The 23,887-nt window shown below is 44.3% G+C and overlaps 2 protein-coding genes across 2 annotated transcripts; one reads left to right on the forward strand and one right to left on the reverse strand.

Annotated features, from left to right (window-relative positions):
• The first annotated feature begins 1,207 nt into the window (after positions 1-1,207).
• LOC124639615 (nose resistant to fluoxetine protein 6-like) lies at positions 1,208-23,383 on the forward strand. The gene is made up of 13 exons (XM_047177058.1): positions 1,208-1,446; positions 1,942-2,084; positions 8,036-8,357; positions 8,494-8,605; positions 8,824-8,911; positions 8,994-9,154; positions 9,347-9,532; positions 9,726-9,905; positions 21,017-21,167; positions 21,606-21,807; positions 22,151-22,180; positions 22,408-22,550; positions 23,276-23,383. The coding sequence occupies exons 1-13, from the start codon at positions 1,374-1,376 to the stop codon at positions 23,381-23,383; spliced, it is 1,899 nt and encodes a 632-aa protein (XP_047033014.1). The 5' UTR covers positions 1,208-1,373.
• LOC124639614 lies at positions 13,325-19,398 on the reverse strand. Its single transcript, XM_047177057.1, has one exon. The coding sequence runs from the start codon at positions 18,817-18,819 to the stop codon at positions 13,582-13,584; it is 5,238 nt and encodes a 1,745-aa protein (XP_047033013.1). The 5' UTR covers positions 18,820-19,398; the 3' UTR covers positions 13,325-13,581.
• Positions 23,384-23,887: the final 504 nt, after the last annotated feature.

Genomic DNA, 23,887 nt, shown 5'->3' on the forward strand with positions numbered 1-23,887 from the left:
TCAATGAAAACATATTTTATTGAATAAATACACGTAGTTATTACTAAAGTGGTTCAATTAACAAGGGTGTCGGGTTATGACTGCGTGAAGGTCACGCGCATGCGCGAGGAACTGATTTTAATATATTTCTTACGATTGCGGTTCCGTAGGACTGTCATTGTTGCTCTGATATGAAAATCAAACGCTTTATATTCGCAATAAATCATTAAAAACTTTGACTTGGTTTAAAAATAGGAAAATAATGATGGTACCGACAAACAAATGAATCTCCATCTATCTGTGGCCGACTATTATTCTATTAAACCAGCGTTACAATGAATTATAAAAATAATGTTTGCTGTTGATTAATGACGATCCAATCCACATATTATATTGTTCGGCTGCATCACCATCCGACGTGATCCTATCGTAAACATCTATGTAAATATCGATGCCTGAATACCTTCGTCGTCATCGAAGACCTCCAGGGAATCGGCTATATTATTTGTTGAGAGTACACACCTACCTAAAATCTAAGAAAAACAATATACCTAAAGCTCGATTATGTGCAAGGTTGTTACGGACCCAAGAAACCCGAATAACCAATTGTGAATAGGAAAATATACCATTTTGGAAAACCAATATATCCAATTCTGAAACACTCATTGGATTACTTTAAAAAAAAACCGTTCATCATCAGCCTATCGCAGTCCAATGCTGGACATAGGCCTCTCCAAGTGCACGCCACTGAGATCGATTTTCGGCTTCTCGCATCCAGCTCCTGCCAGCCGTCTGAACATAAAAAAAAACCATTGATACGGCAAAATAACATACATTTGCATCCGATCGTTCGCAAACTTTTTCAAGAAATACTTAAACAAGCTTGCGCCTGAATTGTCACTCGAAATTGTCATGTGTCAAAGTTACTGTCTCAGGCTTCAAAATGTTTATTGTACCTATTGATATTGATAAATAGAGTTTAAATTAAATTCAACATACAGTACGCGATTATTATGCATTAACAGTGACGGCGTAATTTTGTCCGAAATCGCCCCTATGGGCATATCAGGGTTAAGACCTTTCGATTATTTTTAGGCTCAAAGACCTCTAAAAAATATGAAAATAAGAGCAGATTTCTGTAGATAGCCTTACGATAAAAAAAACCCGTTAACAAAGGATACGGGTTTAATTATTCGTGGGTAATATTATTGCGATTTGTAACAAAGTGCTCTCGGCTACCCTGCGCGTACGCGCGTGAATTACTGCATTTTATTATTACAAGCGATAAAAGTTTTATTTTAACTAATTCAAAAAATGCTCATGCTCATTAAATCATAGTGATAGTGTGATACAATTTAAAAGGACTGATCTAGAAGGATCTAGAAGAATAGACGATGCTGGGAGAAGTGGTGGTGAGGTTCCTTGCTGTGGTGGTCGCCGGCTCCATGGCAGCAGCACTAGTTACCAGTGAGATACCAATAATATTATTAATAAAAATAAAACGGCAGTTTATTAACCTAACCTGTTGTACAATAAACAATTTGTTAATGTAGTTAAATATTACTTGAATTTTCAAATGAAATGTGAAACATTTACCGTCTTACCACAAAAACTTTTAAACGTCAGTTTATGCCTTGTCTAAAAAAATGTCAAATTATGACGTTGACATATGGTTCATTTTGGAGCCACATTTTTTTTAGACCAGTGTAAAACAGTGGTTAAAGTTTTTTTGTAGTAAGGCCATTAGTGTTTATTGTAAACTAGCTTCTGCCCGCGGTTTCACCCGCTTCCCTGATGGTGAAAAAAACTTCTCCTGGGTCTAAGCTACCACCCCTCTAATTTTCAGCTTAAAGGTTTCAGCCATTCTTGAGTTCTGTGTACCTAACTAACACGACTCTCTTTTGTATATAAATGTAGATTGTACCTATTCTATGAGAGATTGACATGTATGTTGGTGCACAGCCGAGGAGTACGCGCAGTTCCCGCGGCTGTTCCACCTGGACGAGTTTGAGTCGTGCCTGGCGCGGCGCGGGGGGCTGTACTGCCTCGGCACCTTCAGCGTCAAGCCGGTCTCCGAGCCTCACCCCACCTACCTGCTCATGACGGTAACATCTTCCCACACAGTCAAAAAATTTAATAGGAGTGCTCATGGTATTGCTATTGACGACCTCTATGGCGTAATGGTCACCAAGCCGGTGTGCCGAATCTGAGGTCCCGGGTTCGATTCCCGGTTCGGTCGACATTTGTGTGATGAGCATGCTTGTTGGTCGTGGTCTGGGTGTTACAATATGTATTTATAAATATGTATATGTGTAGCTATATGTAGTTTATCAGTTGTGTTAGCACCTATAACACAAGTTAATTAATAACTTACCATGGAGCTAACCGACCGTGTGTGAAAAGGTGTCCCGACATTATAGTCTTTATTTTAACTGATGATAATCCTACTTATATTATAAATGTGAAAGTTTGTGAGAATGTATGGATGTATGTTTGTTATTCAATCACGCAAAAACGGCTGGACCGATTTGATTTAAATTTGGTATGTAGATAGGTGATACCCTGGATTAACACATAGGCTACTTTTTATCAACACACCACGCGGGCGAAGCCGCTGGCGGAAGCTAGTATGTTATATGTTAACAAAGAATATCAATGAAAACTTTGCAATGTTCTCCAATAATCCCGCGGTATTCATCTTACTGAATAACGTTTACTTTGCCTTAGCCATTTTTTGTAACTCTGCGTTACGATTTTTTCCTCCGTAACGGTCACCTTGCCAAAAAAACCCTACCCAACCCGTATTGTTGGCAAAATCATAAAGCGTTACAATGAAGAGACCTTAAATATGACATTGTAGCAGCAATGCAGGTAATGTTGAAATGAAACAACGATGATGGTGTAAAGTAGAAGAGTATATAGTATCTTAAATGTATTTTTTTTTTTTTTTGGTATGGCATCTCGCAGTTCAGCCTAGGAGGCCGTGTACTGCTTAACCGGACTTTTCCCTGTGGATGCCTAGAATTTAAGGCCTCCAGCCAGGGGCGTAAACAACTTATCAACTAATCGACTGCGCTAAGGGTACCCCCTGTGGGGTCGGACCTCGGCTTAGGGCGTCGCTGGGGAGGCAGCAAAGGGACAGGCTGGATCATATGATCATTATTATTAAATGGGGAATTTAAAGCTACTGGCTTAGCTCGCGGGCTGGCTCGATGAGCAAGGGTCGGGAGGACAGAGAACAGGACGTCGCGGCGGACCTCGGCGGCGAGGTTTGTACGAACGCGGTTTGTGTTTGTGTAGGGTGCTAGTGAGTTTACTACTCTCTTGGAGGACAGTTATCTCATCGTCAGGTTCTAGAAGGGCATGCCTAGGGCGGCGAATCCTACTGATGCGGGAGGGAGTGTAATTACTGGCTGACACGATAAGTGAGTTATCGTGTTTCTCAGCGCGTTCGAAGTACCGTATGGCGGCACGCTTCATATACTGGCGGATGGTGGGGATTTTTAAGTCGAGATGAAGAATCTCATTTCGAACATAATAGGGAGCTCCTGTGATTTTCCGTAAAGCACGGTTTTGAAGGGCCTGCATTCTGTGAAGGCGGCGATGGCTTGCCTGTGCGAACACAGGGCAAGCATACATCATGACGGGGCGTATGCACGATACGTAGAGGCGTAACTTGCATTTAAGAGATAATTTGCTCTTTGAATTGAGCAAGAAGTGCAATCTGCCGTACACAAAGGCTGCTCTAGAGCGCACCTTACGTATGTGCTCGGCGAATGAGAGGCGCTGGTCTAAGATTACACCTAGATATTTGGCATGCTCCTTCCAAGGAATCAGTCTACCAAACATGGTGACTGACGGGGGCGCGGGAGGAAGCCTACGGCGAGGGCTCGAAAAGAGTATGGCCTGGCTTTTGTCGGGGTGGAGTTCGATTCTCCATAGCCTAGTCCAGACACCTAGGGTGTTGCCTGGGCTGCGGCCTGAGCAGTAGATTGCCGTGTCGTCGGCGAATAGGGCTAATTGAACATGCTTGTTCTTAGGAATATCGCTAGTGTATAGCGTGAAGAGGATGGGGGAGAGTACCGAGCCTTGTGGGACGCCAGCTTTTATAGGGTGGGCCGAAGAAAGAGTGCCGTCTATGCGATAGCGAAAGGTGCGATTCGACAAAAAGTCTCGTAAGATGACGACGAGACGGTCTGGGACACCGAGTTGGTAAAGCTTGTAAATCAAGCCTTTGTGCCAGACTTTGTCGAATGCCTTTGCTATATCGAAGAGAATCGTACCGGTGAGTTGGCCACGTTGGAATCCGTGACTCACACCTTCCACGATGCGGTGGACTTGTTGGACACAAGAGTGATGGGTTCGAAAACCAAACTGTTCTAATGGAATAAGACTCTTTGCTTCGACGTAATCTTTGAGACGCTTATAGATAAGTATCTCGTAGATCTTGCCGAACACATTGAGTAAACTGATAGGGCGATAGCTGGACGGGTCTGATTTTGGTTTACCGGGTTTGGGAACCGATACCGATTACGGTTGCCTCTTTCCATGCCTGTGGGAACAGGTTATGGGTCATGGCGCAATTGAAGATCGCGGTCATGAGCATTACGAGGGAAGCGGGTAGGATTTTGAAAACTTTATTGGTTATTCTATCTGGGCCCGGAGCTTTACGGGGTTTGAGACGTTTGATGATCTCTGCCACTTCGTCTGGAGTGACGGGAGGCAAGGGATCGTCGGGGTCTTCTTGCGGTGGTAGGGAGGATCTGCGCTCGACCTCGGCTTCGACCTTTAGTAGGTGAGCCGGGTCGACCGGTTGGGTACTAGGCGAGCATTGAGCCTCGAGGCTGTCGGCCAGACATTCCGCTTTTTCATCGTCCTCGAAGGCGAGGGAATTGTCGGGGCGTTTGATCGGCGGGATGGAAGCTACTTCATCGGATTTGAGTTTCCTTTGAAGCTGCCAGAAGGCTTGATGAGTCGGCTCGAGTTCGCTCAGCGTCTTGTCCCAGCGCGTTTGACGCATCTCAGCAAGGCGTTCCTTTACAGCACGCTGTAAGTTACGCATGTGAGACTTGTTAGCGTCGCAGGGAAAAGTACTGTAGGCACGGACAGCCGCGTTCTTCTCGGTCACCAGAGCACGCACGTCATCCGGGAGCTTGAAGCGATGAAAGCTCCTCGCTTCAACTCTACGTGAACACTTGTCCACGGTGGATTGTACGTGCTCGGTGAACGAGCCGATCGCGCCCGTCATGTCAGCGACTGAGTTGATTTCATCGGGAATTGATTCTAACTGGGCGGAGGAGGATTTCAAGCTTTCGCTTAGCATTCTCCAGTCCGTGACAATCTGGGTGGGAGGAGGGCGATCCGGGTCGAGTGGGCCTGAGCGCGAGGCTAGTTCCACAAGAACCGGTCTGTGGTCGGAGGTGAGCTCGTGTAGTACCTCGATCGAATGTAAACGTAAGTTTACGTTCTTGAGGAGCGCTACATCGAGAACGTCGGGAAGGTGGTCGACTATATTAGGAAAGTGAGTGGGATGCATCGGAGCGATGACATCGAAGTTGAGGGATTCACACTGATTGAATAGCAACCTGCCTCTTGGAGAAGTAGTTTTGCTATTCCAGGCGGGATGTTTGGCGTTTAGATCGCCTGCTATTATTACAGAGTCGCTCAGGCCTAGTAAGGCTCTGAGATCGTTCGTGAAAAGGATCGGGTCGTAGGACTGAAAGGATGAGGACGTGGGAGGGCAGTAGGCCGATACGAGAGTGATCGACTGGTGATGGGACATGGCTAGTCGACAGATCGAGGCTTCAATGCAGCTTAAGTCGGGGGGAGTGATCTCTACACAATGTAGCGATCTTTTATAATAGATAAGCGTGCCGCCTTTGTGGCGTGTGATCCTGTCATTTCTAATTAACTTATAGTTAGCTATATTAGGGCCGCGTACACGCGGCTTTAGGAAGGTCTCTTGTACGAGAAGAATGTCTATCTTATGGGATTGTAGGAAGGCGGAGATCTCGTCGCGTTGGCCGAGAATACCGTTGGCATTATAATAGCCAAGCCTAAGGGAATGGGGTTTAATTTTGGATGTATTATCCATTTCTATTTCCTAAAGTGAGGCAGGTTTTGAACTGCCTGGGCGACGTCTGAATACTCCTGCATAACGGAGTAGAGTTTGATAAGGTCGCCATTGCTGGCGACTATCTCCCTCGAAAGTTGTTGAGCTCTGTCGCTCGTGAATACACTGAACGTGCTCAGTATAACGTTCATAGAACTGAGCGCTGATACTGGGCTAGAAGAGGGCGCGATCACTTGCGCTTGCGCGGGCTTGGCGGCTATAGGAGCCGCGGAGGGCGCGGAGGGCGCGGAGGGAAGGACGGGAGGGACGCGAGGTAAGCTCGCGGGCGCCGCGGTGGAATTATTCACCGGGGCGGGAGTTGGCTGGGGCTGAGTTGGCCTCGGGGTTGGAAAGGCTCTCTGATGGTTGAGAGGGTTCCATGGGGAGGGCCGTTGTGGGCTGAGACGCTCGGGAAGTTGAGCGGTAGGTAGCCTCGCTGATGGGCTTTCCTTAGCTGGCGGGCGTTTGCACGCTTGGCTATCTTGGGAGACGTTTTTGGGGCCTTTGGGCAGCCGCGGTAGTTGGCGGGATGGCCTGAGGCGCCGCAGAGTACACAGCTCGGAGGCTCGGTGCACAGAGTGCGGTCCTTGGGTCGTGGGCAGTCGGAGGTGCCGTGTTGGCCTAGGCATTTCACGCACCTAGGCTGGGCGAAACAGTTGCGCTGTGAGTGACCCCACAGTTGGCAACGGTGGCATTGGGATACAATGCCAGATCTATTTGGCTTCTCGATTGAGATGCCGGTTAAATTACACACCGATTTGATGTTAAAAATCGGGTGGATTTTAGAAGGACACGGCTCGCATACTACGAGCACCATGTCGAAGGCGTGGCCGCTGCGGGCGCGGTGCATCCTATGGACTTGCGTCGCAGGGATGTTTTGTGACTTAAGGTCACTTAAAATGTCATCCGAAGGGATTTCCTTCGGAATACGGGTAATGACGACCCGGAGAGGTTTTTCCTCAGGGAGGGAGTATGTATGGAACGAAATGTTCCTCGCTCTTAGCGCTTTAGTTATCTCCCTATAGTCGTCTGACGTAGGGAGGACGATTTTTATACCGTTTCCGGTATTGGAGGCCGATCTGTAGTTGATCTTACGATCAACACACAGCTTGGACACTTCGGTCCATTTCGCCTTGTCCTGTAAGTATACAGGCGGCGGAGGTTTGCTTTTAGGTGCGCTTTTGGGCTTAGCGGCACCTTGGGAGGAAGCGACCTGTGAGGTCGAGGGTGACGGGGCGGGGGATGCTGTAGACACAGCGGGGGGGCTAGGGAGAGGGGATGCGGCAAGGGCGATGGTCTTGCGCGCCTTGTCATTATTTTTATTCTTTTTCCTCTTACCTCCCTGTACGACGGTGAAGTCGTCTTCGGAGGAAGAGGAGTCAGAGGGCTCGGAGGATCTTAAATGTAAATACAAAACGAGCTTAAGTGTAAAATCACAGGGGCCGAAGTAGTGCTAACGCTCAGGCGAGAACGTCGCGCGATTGTCCAAGAAGAACGCTCTGATAAGACTCTGTGAGTACCTAAAAGAAACGAGACAGATGCGCGCGCGAGCGAGATAGCACACGTAAATATAACGCGTTCGGCGCGAGCGGTCTTCATTCTCATGTTGTGGGTGGTGTAGCCAAGCGTACCTCACAACATTGTGAACGCTTTTATGAAACTGAAGATATCTATTACTGAAGATATATATTGATAAGTACGTAAATAAATAATTAATGGACACGCGTCGATGACGTTATCACGGTAGCACCAGCTATCGCTGAAAGCTGTCTCGTTTCGGGTCGCAGCATTATGCTGAGCGATTGTCGTATTGCGCGTTTTAAGACGCATACATTCCCCCTAAATTTTTTTTCTATTATGTCAATGCGTATTGTGTATATGCGTCTTTACACGTGAAAATTGACTTTCTTTCTTTCTTTGACATATCTATACTGTGTAACACAGGAGTACTCTATTGACCGGCACAACTTCAACCGCACATTACTGCACCGCGGCTACTGCGTGAGCTCTCGCTGCCCCAACATCACCAGCGGCAGTCCCTCGCGTCGCTTCCAGCGCTGCATGTCGGAACAACTGCAGCGCCTCTGCCTGAAAGCCGAGCTGATCGAGCTCAGCTACTGCCGGTCGCACACCAAGCATGAAGCGCTGAGAAGCACCGGCAGCGCTGTAGAGACGCCGCACCGAGTATTCTTGTATGCGGTGGCAGTTATTGTGCTCCTCAATGTAGTGGGGACTGTGTATGATGTGAACACGAAGAGCATTAAAAGTAAGTTGCTTCTTACAATAGCAATAAAGTAGTATATAATACTCTAAACGCCAAGTAAATTAATGACGTGTATATAGGTGGGTACGTCCATATGTAACGAGATGAGATCGAAGTGCAAACATGAGAACTATTGCAGAGCTTCGAGTGCTGACGGCGTGGTCGCTGGCGTCCAACTGGCAGCACCTGAAGACGCCGTACCCTGCCGGTGACCCCAGGCTGGACACGCTGCTCACTCTCGAGGCTTTCAGGTACATCACCCTTGGAAGATTATGCCTTCTGCATGCATTATTACCGTTCATTTACTATAGTCAGATTGGCGATTTCTAACTACCCAGTAGATAAGGTGGAAAAGTTTTCCTCTCATGTTTTTCATTTCCTTGTCGGCAGTTATTATGATACTCTTAGTATTGCTAACTTTGAAAGTCACATTGGTGATCAGCTGGTATATGAAAGGCAAATATTACAGAGTGGTAATGGTGGCGCTGGTGGTGTTCGTGCACGCGGGCTGTCTGCACCACATACTCTATATACAGAACCCGCAACATATTGAAGAGGTCAGTGCTATGTAGCTTGTCTATTTTCTCAACGACTCGAAATACTTTGCTGTGGTTAATAATTTGATGCTCCTTTGTGCAGTTGGCGCGATGGCCAGCGATGATGCTGCTGCAGAACGGCACAGCCAGCGTGCAGATACTGCTGATGCTGTCCAGCTTCTTCCTGGCAGACTCGCTGCTGCAGGCGCCGCAGCCACCCAGCTTTACGCTGCTGCCCAAACTGATGCTCAAGAGAATCTTCAGGTACAAAGTCAACAGGTTTTAGATTAAGGTTGACGATACTGACTTATCTTGTTCAATAGACACACGAAAACTGTAGGTAATAATAGTTTTGCTGACGCCAATAACAGAAAGTATTTAAATATCATTTTTTATAATACGAGGAAGTCATAAAAGTCATTCATATTTTTTATAAAAGTTTGTATTGAATTCCAGGATAGCGCCGTTATACATACTGGTGATGGGTTTCTCGGCGACGTGGTGGCCGCTGACGCGCGACGGCCCCATGTGGCCCATGCTGGTGGGCCGCGAGAGCAACATCTGTCGCCGCAAGTTCTGGCCCAACGTGCTCTTCCTGCAGAACTTCATCGAGCCTGAGCTCATGTGCCAGTGGCAGACCTGGTCAGTACTACGATCATCTTAGGTGTTCGACTGAGTGAGAATGTTAATGTATATTGTACGAATTGCGTTCACTTATTGTTGTATGTCAGTACTGAAGACCAGAAAAAAATGTAATTGAAAGATAAAGACAATTTATTTGTGATACCAAGTTTTGCAGTACTTAGGTATTTTATTGCTTTGTTCTGCTCCCCAGGTTCCTGGCAGTGGACATGCAGCTGCACCTGGTGGGGTGCGTGGTGATGCTGTGGCTGCCCCGCCGGCGTGGGCGCGCGCTGTGGCTGCTGGGTGCCGGCTTCCTGGGCGCTGTGCTGCTCAACGCCTACCGAGGCTACGTCAACGACTGGAAGTCCTTCATGTTCGTCTCCATGCCCAAGTACGTTCATAACAACTGGTTCATCTATGGGTACAATTGTTCTTTCAAAATATTGTGTACATTGTAGGTATCTATAATAATAATAATAATCTTTAGAAAACACCACACACAAACTTTACTACGACCGCGCTATTCTCACAGACAGGACAATACACTACAACAGACCAGACATAACACTTCAGGACAAAATCAACAAAATCACTTACCTCATAGACATAGCAGTACCCAACACACATAATTTGCAAAAAACAATAGGCGAGAAAATAAGTAAATATGCAGACCTTAAAGACGAAGTCACCAGAATCTGGCGACAAGACAAAGTGTATGTAATACCTATAGTCCTCTCCACCACGGGTGTCATACCGAATCACCTTCACCATAGCCTCAAATTACTTGATCTCAAAGACTCCACCTACATTCTTCTTCAAAAAGCTGCAATTCTTAACACCTGTCGTATCGTCAGAAAGTTCATGCAGTTGGATGAACAAAGCATAACATCTACTACACACACACAATAAAAACACACTACATGCTACATTTACTTGGCGCCCGCCCGTAAATGTAGTCAAAACTAGCCAAAAGGCTAAGAAACAGAAATGTTTACCCCCAATAATAATCTTCCACGCTGATTTCGGCAACGGCGACCACTTCGACCCTAATGGCGTGCGTGTGCTCTCATGTGGCTGGAGTATCCAATTTTGTGCGTGAAAGTCCGCGCACACTGCGGACATGTCAGGGTACCAGCCACAAAGTTGTAGTTGATAGCTACAGGTGGTCGAGCTTTCAACTCATCTCGTTTGGCATCCAACTCAGAAAGCCGGCGTGCTTCAAAGTCAAAAACTTTGGCTTAAACGCGGCTTCTCCAGTCTCTGCGGTTGGATGCCAGATTCTCCCACTGAGACTGTTCAATGGAACAGCTTTTCATGTGGCGCTTCAGCACATCCTTGTATCGCAGCAGCTGTCCGCCACGTTTCCGCTTGCCCACCTGCAACTCGGAGTAGAGGATGCGCTTGGCCACTCTAGTATCCGGCATGCGCAGTACATGCCCGCACCAACGAAGCTGTCTCCTCATGAGGTATGCTTCAATGCCACCTACATTGGCTTTCCTCAACACTTCTGTGTTACGCACACGATCAAACCAACGGATATTTAATATTTTGCGCAGACATTTGAGGTGGAAGCGGTCTAGTTGCTTGATGTGGCGTCGGTACGGTGTCCATGTTTCCGCTGAGTAGAGTATACAAGGCAACACAACTGCCATATACACAGAGACCTTTGTGGATATCTTTAGATCATGGGAGCTGAAGACCTTCTTGTCGAATTTGCCGAAAGCAGCGGCTGCAGCACCAATTCTGCTATTGATTTCGGCGTCAAGATGTTATAATGCTCCCCAAATATCGAAATTTATCGACCTGCTTCAGCACATCTTCACCAAGCATAATGGTCAGTTCTTGACGTCCGTGATTGTCTAAAGACATCACTTCTGTCTTTTTGATGCTGATTTTTAGACCAAATGTACAGCACTGCTTGTGAAGGTTCGTGACTAGCTGTTGCAGGACTTCAGGGGATTCAGCCACGAAACAGAGGTCATCTGCATACATAATGTCCTGTATATGTGCATAGGACACCTTTGTGGTCGCCTTGAGTCTATTCAGATTGAAAAGTTTGCCGTCAGTCCGATAACGAATACGAACTCCTTCAGGAGAAGAAGTCAATACTTCCCGGACTACAACTGCGAAATATAACGCAAACAATGTGGGAGTCAGGACACAACCTTGCTTCACTCCACAGGTGACGGAGAAGAAGCTCGATTGGTCATCTTCAACCGCTACACAACATTGCATGTCATCGTGCAGGAGTCGCAGGAGTCTTATGAACTTCTCTGTACACCCCAACTTTCTCAGTACCTTCCAGAGGGCCTCGCGAGGGACGCAGTCAAAGGCTTTTTCCAGATCAATAAAGCAGAGATACAAGTGCTGTCCCTGCTCTTTACTTTTTTCCAGGAGTTGACGGACTGCGAATATTGCCTCACAAGTTCCTCTGTCTGGTCTGAAACCAAATTGGGTTTCCGGCAGAATCTTTTCAGAGAGGTTCCTGAGGCGGTTCAGAAGTACTCTGGCGAAGACTTTTCCAGAGACAGAGAGCAGTGAAATACCGCGGTAAGAACCACATTCCGACCGGTCGCCTTTGTTCTTAAAGAGAGCCCTGACGCGTGATAACTTAAAAGTTTCAGGAACTTGTTCTTTCTCCCACATAAGCACAAACATTTCCCAGACGCGCGAATGCAGTTCCTCGCCGCCGTACTTCAGAAGTTCACCTGGTATAAGGTCTAGGCCAACCGCACGCTAATTTTGCTGTTGTTTGAAGGCACAAAGCACCTCATGTTTAGACAAGGCATCATCCAATTCTTCTGCTATTTGAAGTTGAGGCAAACTGTCTATGTAGTGTAGATCGGCTGTTCGATCTACATTAAGTAGCTTATTGAAGTGTTCTGCCCAACGATCTAACACTTCATTTTTGCTTTTCAGTAGACTTTTACCATCCAGCGACTTCAGTGGTACCTTTATGAAGTTGGTGGTACCCAGGAGATTGCGAATTTCGCTATAGAAATCACCGAACTGATTACTATCAGCAAGCCACTGGATGTATTGAGGCTTGTCTTGCCACCATTTATCTTTAGTGTGTCTCGTGAGTTTACGCATCTCACGGTCACTCTCTCTTATAAGTGCGCTGTTATTACTGCGCTTGAGAAGTTCTCGGTGTTTGGCAATAGCTTTAGAAAGAACTTCGTCGTTCTCATCAAACCAGTCTTGCTTGCGTTTATTTTTTAGACCTATGGTGTTAATGGCTACGTCAAGAATGGACGACGATAAAGCGTTCCAGTCTGCATCAATATCACCGGTATTTTGATGAGAGTGTATATCACATGCCAGCGTTTCAGCGTATTTGATTCGGGGTCCCGGATGTTTGAGTTTCTCAATGTTTATGTTCTGAGGCTTTTTCCTGCTAGCCCTGAATGGTCGCCGAAGGCAAAGACGCAGTTTGGTGACAATTAGTCTATGGTCCGTCCAGCAATGAGCACCGCGCATAACACGAGTGACTAGGACCTGAGAGATGTCTCGCTGCCTCGTGATGGCATAGTCAGTGAGGTGCCAGTGCTTAGATCGTGGATGCATCCACGTAGTTTTGTGCTTAGCAGCAAGGCGAAACATGGTGTTTGTGATTGCAAGTTGGAATTGAGCACATAAACTAAGCAGCAACTGGCCATTAGAGTTCATGTTGCCTACCCCATGTCTACCCAAAACTTTAGGCCGCGCTTCATAATCTCGACCAACTCTAGCATTGAAGTCCCCTAACAAGAGAATCTTTTCTCTGTTCGGTATTTTATGGAGATGTTTGGAGATGAATAAAAGATCTTCTTCGATAGTAATAAGGCGTGTAATCAGCGATTGGTTTACAATAAAACAAAATTTTGTTATATATCGTGTGCGCAAGTGTCGAGCGAATTTGCAAGTGCATGAGGCGCGGCGCGCGGAGGAATTTGGAACTAAAATCGTAACGCCATCTAGTGGGGCTCGCAGGAATCGCAGGTACATGTTCGATTGATGACGATGCGTAGACATGCCGCCCGCCTTGGAGTGACAGCCTCCAACGCAGAAGTAGAAGTTGGGAGAAGTTAAGGTTCTTCCTCCTGTAGTAGCGGACACAATCTGGGGTATGACCGTCGTATTACTCCGTTAGCTGTTTTGATGTCAGCTACACGTGCTAGTCCATCCTTCCCAGGGAAAGTGGTTATGACTCGTCCAAGACGCCATTTTAAGGGTGGCAAATTGTCATCTTTGATGAGCACTAATGTATTGGGTGCTATTGTGCCGGTGTTGTACTGCCATTTGGTCCTTGTCTGCAGTTCCGAAACGTACTCCTGCGACCAGCGTTTCCAAAAATTTTGCCTCATTTGTTCGATGCGCTCGTAGCGGACCAGGCGTGATGTATTCGAAGCTGTGAGGTCTTCGCAGGCAGGTGCAGTGAGCGGCCGGCCAATCAGAAAATGGGCTGGTGTAAGAGGGAGTAGGTCGTTTGGGTCTGAAGACATGGGATACATAGGTCTGGAGTTGAGGAGGGCTTCAATTTGTGCTAATAATGTTGAAAATTCCTCATACGTGAGGTTAACGTTTCCTACGCGACGGAGATGATATTTAAAAGATTTGACCCCTGCCTCCCACAAACCTCCAAAATGTGGGGAGTACGGAGGTATAAAGCTAAACTTAATATTTTCATTTGCTGCAAAATTTAAAATATCATTTTCACTATGATTTAAAAAATCTGAAAATTCCTTGAGTGCGCCTACGAATGTTTTTCCGTTATCGGAAAATATATAAGCGGGTTTTCCGCGACGACATAGGAACCTTTTTAAAGCAAGTAAATACGCCTCAGAAGTTAAACTTGTGACCAATTCTAGATGTATCGCTCGAGTGGTAAAGCATATGAATAGGCACACATAACATTTTTCAAGTTTTGAACCCCTTCCCTTCCGATTCAATATAAACATAGGTCCCGCATAATCCACACCGCAGCGCAAGAAAGGATACCCCGGTTCCAATCTCTCAAAGGGTAAGTTACCCATTTTTACTGATAGTGCCTTCCCTTTCTGGCGAGTACATATAATGCACTTATGTACCGTCTGCTTAGCTAAATCACGACCCCTGAGTGGCCACCAACTCTCTCTGATAGTAGCCAAGAGAAGCTGTGGACCAGCATGGAGTAGACGTTTGTGTTCAAATTGAAAAAGTAGTCGCGTGAAGGTATGTTTTGAACATAACAATATAGGGTGTTTTTTACTGTATGGGAAGGTGCGTGAATTTACTAATCTACCTCCCACTCTTATAATGCGATCAGAATCCAAGAACACATCAAGACTAGATATGTTTCTCATCGACTTTACAGGTAAGTTATTTATCAATTGATTCAAAATGTCTGCAAATGATGCATGTTGTGCTAAGCGTACTAAAACTAACGTTGATTTATTTAATTCATCAGCCGTTAACGGACCAATGCTACGTTCCGTTTTACTTTTAATTCGTGCATTATTAATGAATCGTAACACGTAAGCGGCTGCACGTCTCATGCGATTAAAATTTGAAAAACGTTCGAAAATAAAAATACTAGTATAAGTCGACTGTGTAAATAAAACCTTTGATTTCATTTCTGGTAAATCGTTTAAATTTATAATTTCATTCTGGTTGTCATATTTAAAATTCATGTGCATATCCTTTAAAAATGCTGGCCCGTGCCACCAAATATCTGTACTTTGAAGCGCGTCGAGCGTGAGCCCGCGAGATAAGAGGTCAGCCGGGTTGTCTTTACCAGCAACATGTAACCACGGCAACTCACCAGTCAGTTCGTTGATTTGCACGACTCTGTTCTGCACGAACGTTTTTAACAAATTAGGTGACATTTTAATCCAATTTATGACAATCATTGAGTCAGACCAAAAATATATGTGGTTAAATTTCAATCTCCATGACTGAACAATTTTTTGATACAGCTTGGCACCAACTAACGCTCCGCACAGCTCAAGACGCGGTATTGTGACTGGCTTAATTGGTGCGACTTTGGTCTTGGCACAAAGTATCCTAACTGTAGCTGGTGAGTTGTCATTGTATGTACTTATAAAGGCACATGCACCATATGCATCCTGTGATGCATCCGAAAAAATGTGTAAATCTGTATAATTTGTATTTATTTCCCTGACATGACGAGGAATTTTTATGTCTTGTAAGTGTTGAAGAGTGGCAATAAAGTTTTTCCACGTAGACAGAATATCATTTGGTACTGGATCGTCCCAACTTAATTTACAAAGCCATAGTTTCTGTAAAAGTATTTTCACAATTATAATTGCGGGTGATAACAAGCCTAATGGGTCATACACCTGTGAAACAACGGACAAGATAACGCGCTTAGTCACATGAGTAAAGTTTTGATCAATTTTTGTCGTAAAATATAATAAATCTAAATAATTTAACCAACCAATACCCAGAGTTTTAGTTAAACAATTTTCTCCTAAAGATAAATCTTTTTGTTGATCTGTTGTAGATGATTCCGAATTAAACAACCATTTACGTAAATGGAAGCAACCAGATTTTAAAGTATCATTTACTTTGGTACAAATATCTAATAAACATTGTTTATCATCATTACCTGTAATTAGGTCATCGACAAACAGATCTTCGTTGATAACCTGTTTTATGACGTCATCCTTACATTCCGACGCCAGCTGTTTGATGCAACGAATGCTTAGATAAGGAGCGGACGCGGTACCGTATGTCACCGTATTAAGCTGAAATACACCGAGTTCATCGGATTTATTTTCTCGCCAAATAATTAATTGAAGATTTCTTTGATCCGGTTGTAGATTAATTTGCCGGAACATCTTCTCGACGTCGGCGCATGCAACGAATCTAAATTGACGAAATCGTAACAAGATTGAGAAAACATCATTATGTAAACTAGGGCCAATATGCTGAATATCGTTAAGCGATTTACCCGAAGTTGACTTCGCACTACCATCAAAAACAACCCTAAGTTTCGTAGTGCTACTATGAATTCTTAAAACACCGTGATGCGGTAGAAAATAATTTGGTGATGGATAAGAATTGACTCGACTCATGTGACCTAAACTCAAATATTCATTCATGAAATCACAATATAACCTTTTATATTCAGGCGTAGATTTATCTAATTTTCGTTCAAGTGCGTGAAAGCGATTAAGTGCGAGCGCATACGTATCTCCCAGTGTATCGCTGGGCTCGGCTAATGGAATGCGCACAAAAAACCGACCCGTGTTATCGCGGTACGTAGTTTGTAAAAACAAGTTTTCACACAAAGACTCGTCATTAGTTAATTTATTTTGCGGAGGTAGTTCTTCTAGCTCCCAGAATTTCCTAAGTTGAGCGTCTAATGATTGTGAGTAATTGCATTGAACTCGATTGTTGCGTGAAGTTTTTTTATTCAGCAATGGGCCAGATATTACCCATCCTAACTGAGTATTCTGAAGATATGGACCACTACTTAGGCGAATCAGTCCATCAGTTAAAAGTTCCCAGAATTTATCTGCCCCAATTAATAATTCGATTTCTGATGGCGAATAAAATTCCGAATCAGCTAACTGTACATGATCAGGGATATTTATGTTTGAAGTTGTACCTAAACATGGTAATTGAGCTGTTATTTGATTCAAAACTAAACACTTCATGCGTGTGTTATATTGTGTAGTTTTAGATCTCAAATTAATTTCACAAGATTGTGTAGAATTAGTCACCGAGTTACCTACTCCGGAGACTTGCACAGTGGACTGTATTAAATTGAGTTTAAGTCGTTTACATAATGATTCCGCTATAAAGGAATGCTGACTACCATTATCTAGTAAAGCGCGAGTAGTGTGATAGTTATTGCTTTTATCTGCAACCTCAACTAAAGCTGTAGACAGCAGGACAGTCTCTAATAATGAATGAGTAGTGCTCTGATGTGTCGTATGAGATGCAGAATGTAATGTGGCAGTATGTAAAGACTTACCACTAGTTGTATTCTGTGACGATGCCTGAGAATTATGCGCAACGACTGGCGAGGTGGATACACTCGCGCTATCGTCACATTTATCATGAAGTAGATTGTTGTGTTTTTTGTTGCATTGCTTACACGGACCAAACCAACACTCATCTGCCGAGTGATTAGCGCGTAAACAATTGCAACATAACTTCTTTTCATTAACGAATTTTATTCTATCATTAATATTTAATTTTAAGAATGACTCGCAAGAATAAAGCGGATGATTAGCTTGACACATAGCGCAAATACGAGGACGTTTGGAATTTTTATTATTAGGTTGTTTATTTTGTGTTGATGTGTAACTATGTGATTTGTTTGATTGTTGTGACTGTGACGGTTTTTTTATGTTATTATCTGTGTATGATTTACTATGTGCAAAATTAATAGTTTCCAGTACGTCAGCCCGATTTTTAAGAAACGTTATTAAATCATCAACCCTTGTACGTGAAATTGACTGATTTTGACTATTTATAATTGAACTTTTGTGAGTCTCCCATTCTCGTTCAGTAACAGAATCTAGTTTAGATGTAATTAAATAAATAATCAACGTGTCCCACGACTCAGTTGGTTCGCCGAGGTTTTTGAGGGAACGTAGATTTTTGAGAACGGTATCAATGAGTTTACGAATTTGATTAGGTGATTCCTTATTAAGCGACGTCATAGAGAATAAAGCTTTAACATGGGTTTGCACAAGTAAACGGTTGTTATTGAATCTGTTTTCTAATAACTCCCATGCTACATTGTAATTCTCTGAGGAGAATTCTAAGGATTTAATAACCAATAATGCACTGCCAGAAAGAGAAGATCGTAGGTAATGGAATTTTTGCACATTATCTATTTCTTTAGAGTTATGTACTAGAGAAAGGTAAGTATCGCGGTACTCCAACCAATGATCATAAGATCCGTCAAAGGATGGAAGTGAAATTGTAGGCAATTTAACTTTACTAAAAATTTTTGAACTGTTTTGAACATCATCTGCGTTAATAATACACTTAGCTTTGGTCACATAAGCGTAGTAATTGGTTTCAAAAGATTCCCTCTCAGATAGTTCTTTTTCTACTTGACTATCAGGTATTTTTAAGTCTATTTCATCCTGAATTTCTGTAAATTGCTCTAGTAGTAAGTCTACTTTTTGTAAACGAGTTTGTAATTCTGATTTTATGGTTTCAGTCGTAGTCATTACTTCTACCGAGTCCACATATTTCATGAATAGTCTAAATTTACCGCGAACAACACCTCTTCTTTTGTTTAAATCTTTAATTAACTCTTCACTACTGCTACGACTTTCCTTTGATGGAGTTCTAGTCATTTTGTAGTTTGTGGAAGGCAGTGGAAACCGTTATTTTGTACTTAAGATTAACAAAGGATATTTTTATATTTTTAAGTTGAGGGTAGCGACGAGACGAAAGAAACTTACGCGTTTTTAATTATTTAAGTATCAACACAACACAACACAATACAACACTATCAACACAAATGAAGCACACAATAAAGAAAAGGGCTAAGGATTGATAAGGATGATTGGCCTGACCTTTTTATGCTGGTACCATGGGTCCGTAGATGTTCTTGCTGGTGACGTCGTTCGTGCGTCCGATTTATGCTGGTCGCAACGATTTCTTCCGCTGCACCCGGCGCTGAAGGTCCAACTTATGTTTGGAGATGAATAAAAGATCTTCTTCGATAGTAATAAGGCGTGTAATCAGCGATTGGTTTACAATAAAACAAAATTTTGTTATATATCGTGTGCGCAAGTGTCGAGCGAATTTGCAAGTGCATGAGGCGCGGCGCGCGGAGGAATTTGGAACTAAAATCGTAACGCCATCTAGTGGGGCTCGCAGGAATCGCAGGTACATGTTCGATTGATGACGATGCGTAGACAGGAGATATTGTGTAAGTTCTTCATAAAATTTATCCTTGATGTCGTCAGAACTACCTAGCGTCGGTGCATAGACACTGATAACATTAAGGAAATTGTCACCGTCTAAGTGAAGGCGCAATGTGGTTATACGGTCCGAGATGTGGATTGGACATTCTTGAAGTGTCTTCACAAGATTATTCTTGATCACAAAACCAACTCCCGACCTTCTTGGTTCTGTTGCAGCAGTGCCCTTCCAGTAGAAAGTGTAGCCACCGCCATGCTCGACTAGCTCGCCCTCATCGGCAAGGTGGGTTTCGCTTACAGCAGCTATATCAATGTTGTAGCGGCGGAGTTCTCGAGCAACTATGGCCGTTTTTCGTTCTGGTCAGGCGTTTGTCTCGCGGTCGAGAAGGGTGCGAACATTCCATGCACCAAAAGTCAGTAAAGGTGTTTTAAGTTTATTACTATTGCGTCGACCACGAATAAAAAGATGCGGAAGCAGCCGTGGTTACTGCTATCCAAAAAGTGTTTGGGGTGAGCATTTTTTTAGGGCACCTTTTCTAGCCCCCTCCCAGGCTGAGCAAGGAAAGCAGTGCTCCCCTAAAAAGGGCTGCTTTGTCGCTCTGGGTGCTGCCGGATTCCCTCTGTCCCCCCAGCTCAAAGAGAAAACGACCACGGCATGTACTCACACCCCCAGAGCCGCTAGTGTGCAGGTCTCAGACAAAGCTCAGGTTGCATCAGCCCGAACCTCTCTACCTCAACCTATCGCCACTAGTCTTCGCCAAATCGGGGTCCATTATACGGAAGCAGTCAGATGCGCAGGATATATTATAGTGCTCAAAAATACGCGCAAACGCAAGAGCACTCTCTCGTCTAACATCCCTTTATCCGATGGAACGGTGAACCGCTACGATCGCAGAGATGTTAGATGCAGCAGTTTGACATACGATAACACGATCCCTATCGCTGCCTCTAGCCCTTCCTGCAATGCCTCGGTGTCTTGCCACCAGTGGTGGTCTGCTATTTAGCCAAGACACAATTTCGGGGGATTTCCGATCAGGCTTGGGAGATGTTGTTACCAAGCGCCGGCGCCGACGGTAGCCGCCGCGCTACTGACGGCGCTCGCCGCCGTGCTCGACACTGTGCACGACACTGTGGCGCCCTCCAGCGGACACGCCAGGTACTGTGGAGAGCCTGCTCTCGCACACGTCCGGCGCCGGCGGTGACCGCCGCGCTACTAATATTATTAAGCTGAAGAGTTTGTTTTTTTTGTTTGTTTGTTTGAACGCGCTAATCTCGGTCCGATTTGAAAAATTCTTTCAGTGTTAGATAGCCCATTTATCGAGGAAGGCTATACACTACTTTTTATCCGGGTTCGTGCCGAGGTTCCCACGGGATGCGGGTGAAACCGCTGGCACGAGCTAGTATAGTATATAGTGTTGATTCCTCGCTCGAATGGTTTAGTAACAGAGTTTTCTGCTGTCGCCAAGTTGTTCAAATTTTCTAATCGAGGAGTCCTTAAAGTGAGAACGGAATATTACAAGAATCTTCATAACTGTATACCTTTATTCGACAGCAATGCAACTCAACATCATTTCTTAAAATCTGCAACAACAAAACCTACGTATAATAATTCTTTTATCCCCAGTAACATCCACAACAAGTTCGAGACGACTCCGTCGTTCAGCCAGTACTACACGCACCCGTGCGGGAGCCTGCCCGCCGCGCTGCTGGGGCTGTTCATGGCACATCTGCTGCACCATCTCAGGGACATAGGCTTTAAGCCACAAGACCATAAGGTACGCAATTCTTTTGTAACTGATTACTGTTGGTAACTATGTAGATATCAAATAAATGCATCATCTGAGTCTACCTATCATGATAGTTGATACTGATACTGGGCGAAGGTAAGGAGGGAAGGTTTAAGTCCAGTTCATATTTACACGATCAAATAACAGATATGGCATTGAGTAAATCGCTACTTAATACTTATTTATTACAAAGTTGGTAGAAGGATGCTGGCACACGTAGGATCCATCATGAATCTCCAATATCAAGAGACGTAGAACTTTTTTAGAGTTTAAGAGACAGTCATTGTGGTTAGTCGAGTAATGCAGTCTCTTCTTCTTTTTCTTCTTGCCCTGTTCCCAATTTTATTTGGGGTGAGCGCAATATGTATTCGGCTTCCAATCTTCCTTGTTACTATTCTCAAGGAATATCCTAATCTGTCCTGGCAGCGGCTGATAATGGCGTGCCAGCTGGTGCTGGCGCTGATGCCGTGCTGGACGGCGGGCGGGTGGCTGGTGCGCGGCGGCGGCTCGCGGCTCTGGCACGCGCTGCTGCTCGCGCTGGAGCGCCCGGGACTGCTGCTGCTGGCGGCGCTGTTGCTCTTCGGCATCTGCAACGGCAGCACCGCGCCGCCACTGCGACACGCTGATGGTACGTCATATAGTTTGCTGCGGGATCGTTCGAAGGACCGCGGCCCTGGTACATAAAAAGTCTTCGAAGGAACATGATGGGTTTAAGTCAGTAAGAGTCTGACACTCCCTCACCGGTCACTCACCCGAGTTGCCTCTAGAAAAAAAGGGCCACCAGGTATTGTCGAGCACTTGAGATGCGCACGAGATGCATTTGGTCTTATGTAATATGACTGTGATGTGGTATATGTATGTTCTATCAACGTCTTCAACTACGACTTATTATTTCTGCTAGAATAGGTACTTAGGAACTGGATAAACGTTGATGTTGCTAGTTGTTTCATTGATGTTTTTTTGTTTTCCAGAAAAATCTGCAGCTATTACCAAAAATAAAGGTGAGTCTGAATTTACCAAAAAAAATACTATTTTGCAATATTAATCCGTTGTAAACTATAGGCTAACATGTACATATAACTTATTCATTGAATGATAAAGGCATTAAGATATCGCTAGCGAACAGATCAATTCAAATGGAAAGTTCTTATTCTAAAAAACAAAGATAATAAGAAGCAACTAAAGGAATGCCCATTAATAAATCAAAGTCCATGAATGTGCCTCTCAGGCTACCTGCGGCACGTGTTCAGTTGGAGCGGCTGGTTCGCGCTGGGGCGGCTGTCGCTGCCGGTGCTGCTGCTGCACTGGTGCATCAACTGCATGCTCACAGGATCCTCACTCACGCCAATCACCACCTCCACGCTACATACGGTATGACTCATCTCTAGGACAGAAGCAATCATTTTATAGCTACTCGTTATGGCATGTTCAGGTTTTATGTCAAATCTTAAAGTGGTGAAGTGTGCAGTTCGATTACTACATGAACGATTATCTCATTAGTCAAACAGTTAAATTCATTTATGTTTATATGCAAGAACTATAGTTCGGCCATTCAGAGAATGCGTTCCTGACACGTCGCGATTGAACTGACGACGTAACTTTGCAATGGCGTTGCAGTTACGATAAAAATATTTTTGCTGGTTGTTTACCGTTTTAACAATTGAGGAGCATTAAAACAACATTATTATATCAATAATCAATGAATGTTATTACGTCGTCAGTTCAATCGCGACGTGTCAGGAACGCATTCTCTGAATGGCCGAACTATAAGCAATAACAACTTAACTATAGAGTTCTGGATGATAGTCACACTGAGGTACATTTTACCCAACATAATAACAGGAAGATTTTCTTTATTTTTGGTTTTTATTTTGGTCAAAAATTAAGCATTGCCATACAAATGCCAGCCTCTTGGGTACACTCCCGATGGGCAGCGATAAGGAGATTTTTGATGCTATTCTGTAATTATTATTTTTATGTATTTCATATCAATAGATGGTAGGTGTAATATAGTTTGTATAATAACAATAATTTCAGTTATGAAAATATTTATGTTTATGCTTAAGAAAATAAAGTTTCCAATGCTGGTATTGCAGGTGGCAGACACCACAGCGACGATGTTCCTGTCGTACCTGCTGGCGGTGCCGCTCACGCTGACGGTGGAGCTACCCTTCCAGAAGCTATACTCCGTCCTCATCACATGAGGGTTGTTCACTCTAGTTCTAAGTGATAAATTGATGTGCAATAAACTTCGTTTAAGGAAAGCTGTGTTTTTTAATATCCCATGATGATAGTAGCACAGAAAATGATGTCTTAAGTTTAAGAAGTTATGTAATTCCTCATATTACCACGCTTGTATCCAATACGAGCAGATATAGACCTTGACACTAGACACAATACATGCACCAACAGAAGCTATGACAATAATTACCATAAGTAATTAATGCTATAAATGGTCACAAAATGAATATACCTAGTCGTGGCAATCATCATCATCATCATCATCATCATCATCATCTCAGCCATAGGACGTCCACTGCTGAACATAGGCCTCCCCCTTTGATCTCCACAGATACCTGTTGGAAGCGACCTGCATCCAGCGTCTTCCGGCGACCTTTATAAGGTCGTCTGTCCACCTCGTTGGTGGACGTCCTACGCTGCGCTTGCTAGTCCGTGGTCTCCACTCCAGCACTTTTCGGCCCCATCTG

The sequence above is a fragment of the Helicoverpa zea genome, chromosome 19 (genome assembly GCF_022581195.2).
Source record: "Helicoverpa zea isolate HzStark_Cry1AcR chromosome 19, ilHelZeax1.1, whole genome shotgun sequence".
NCBI classification, from domain to species: domain Eukaryota; kingdom Metazoa; phylum Arthropoda; class Insecta; order Lepidoptera; family Noctuidae; genus Helicoverpa; species Helicoverpa zea.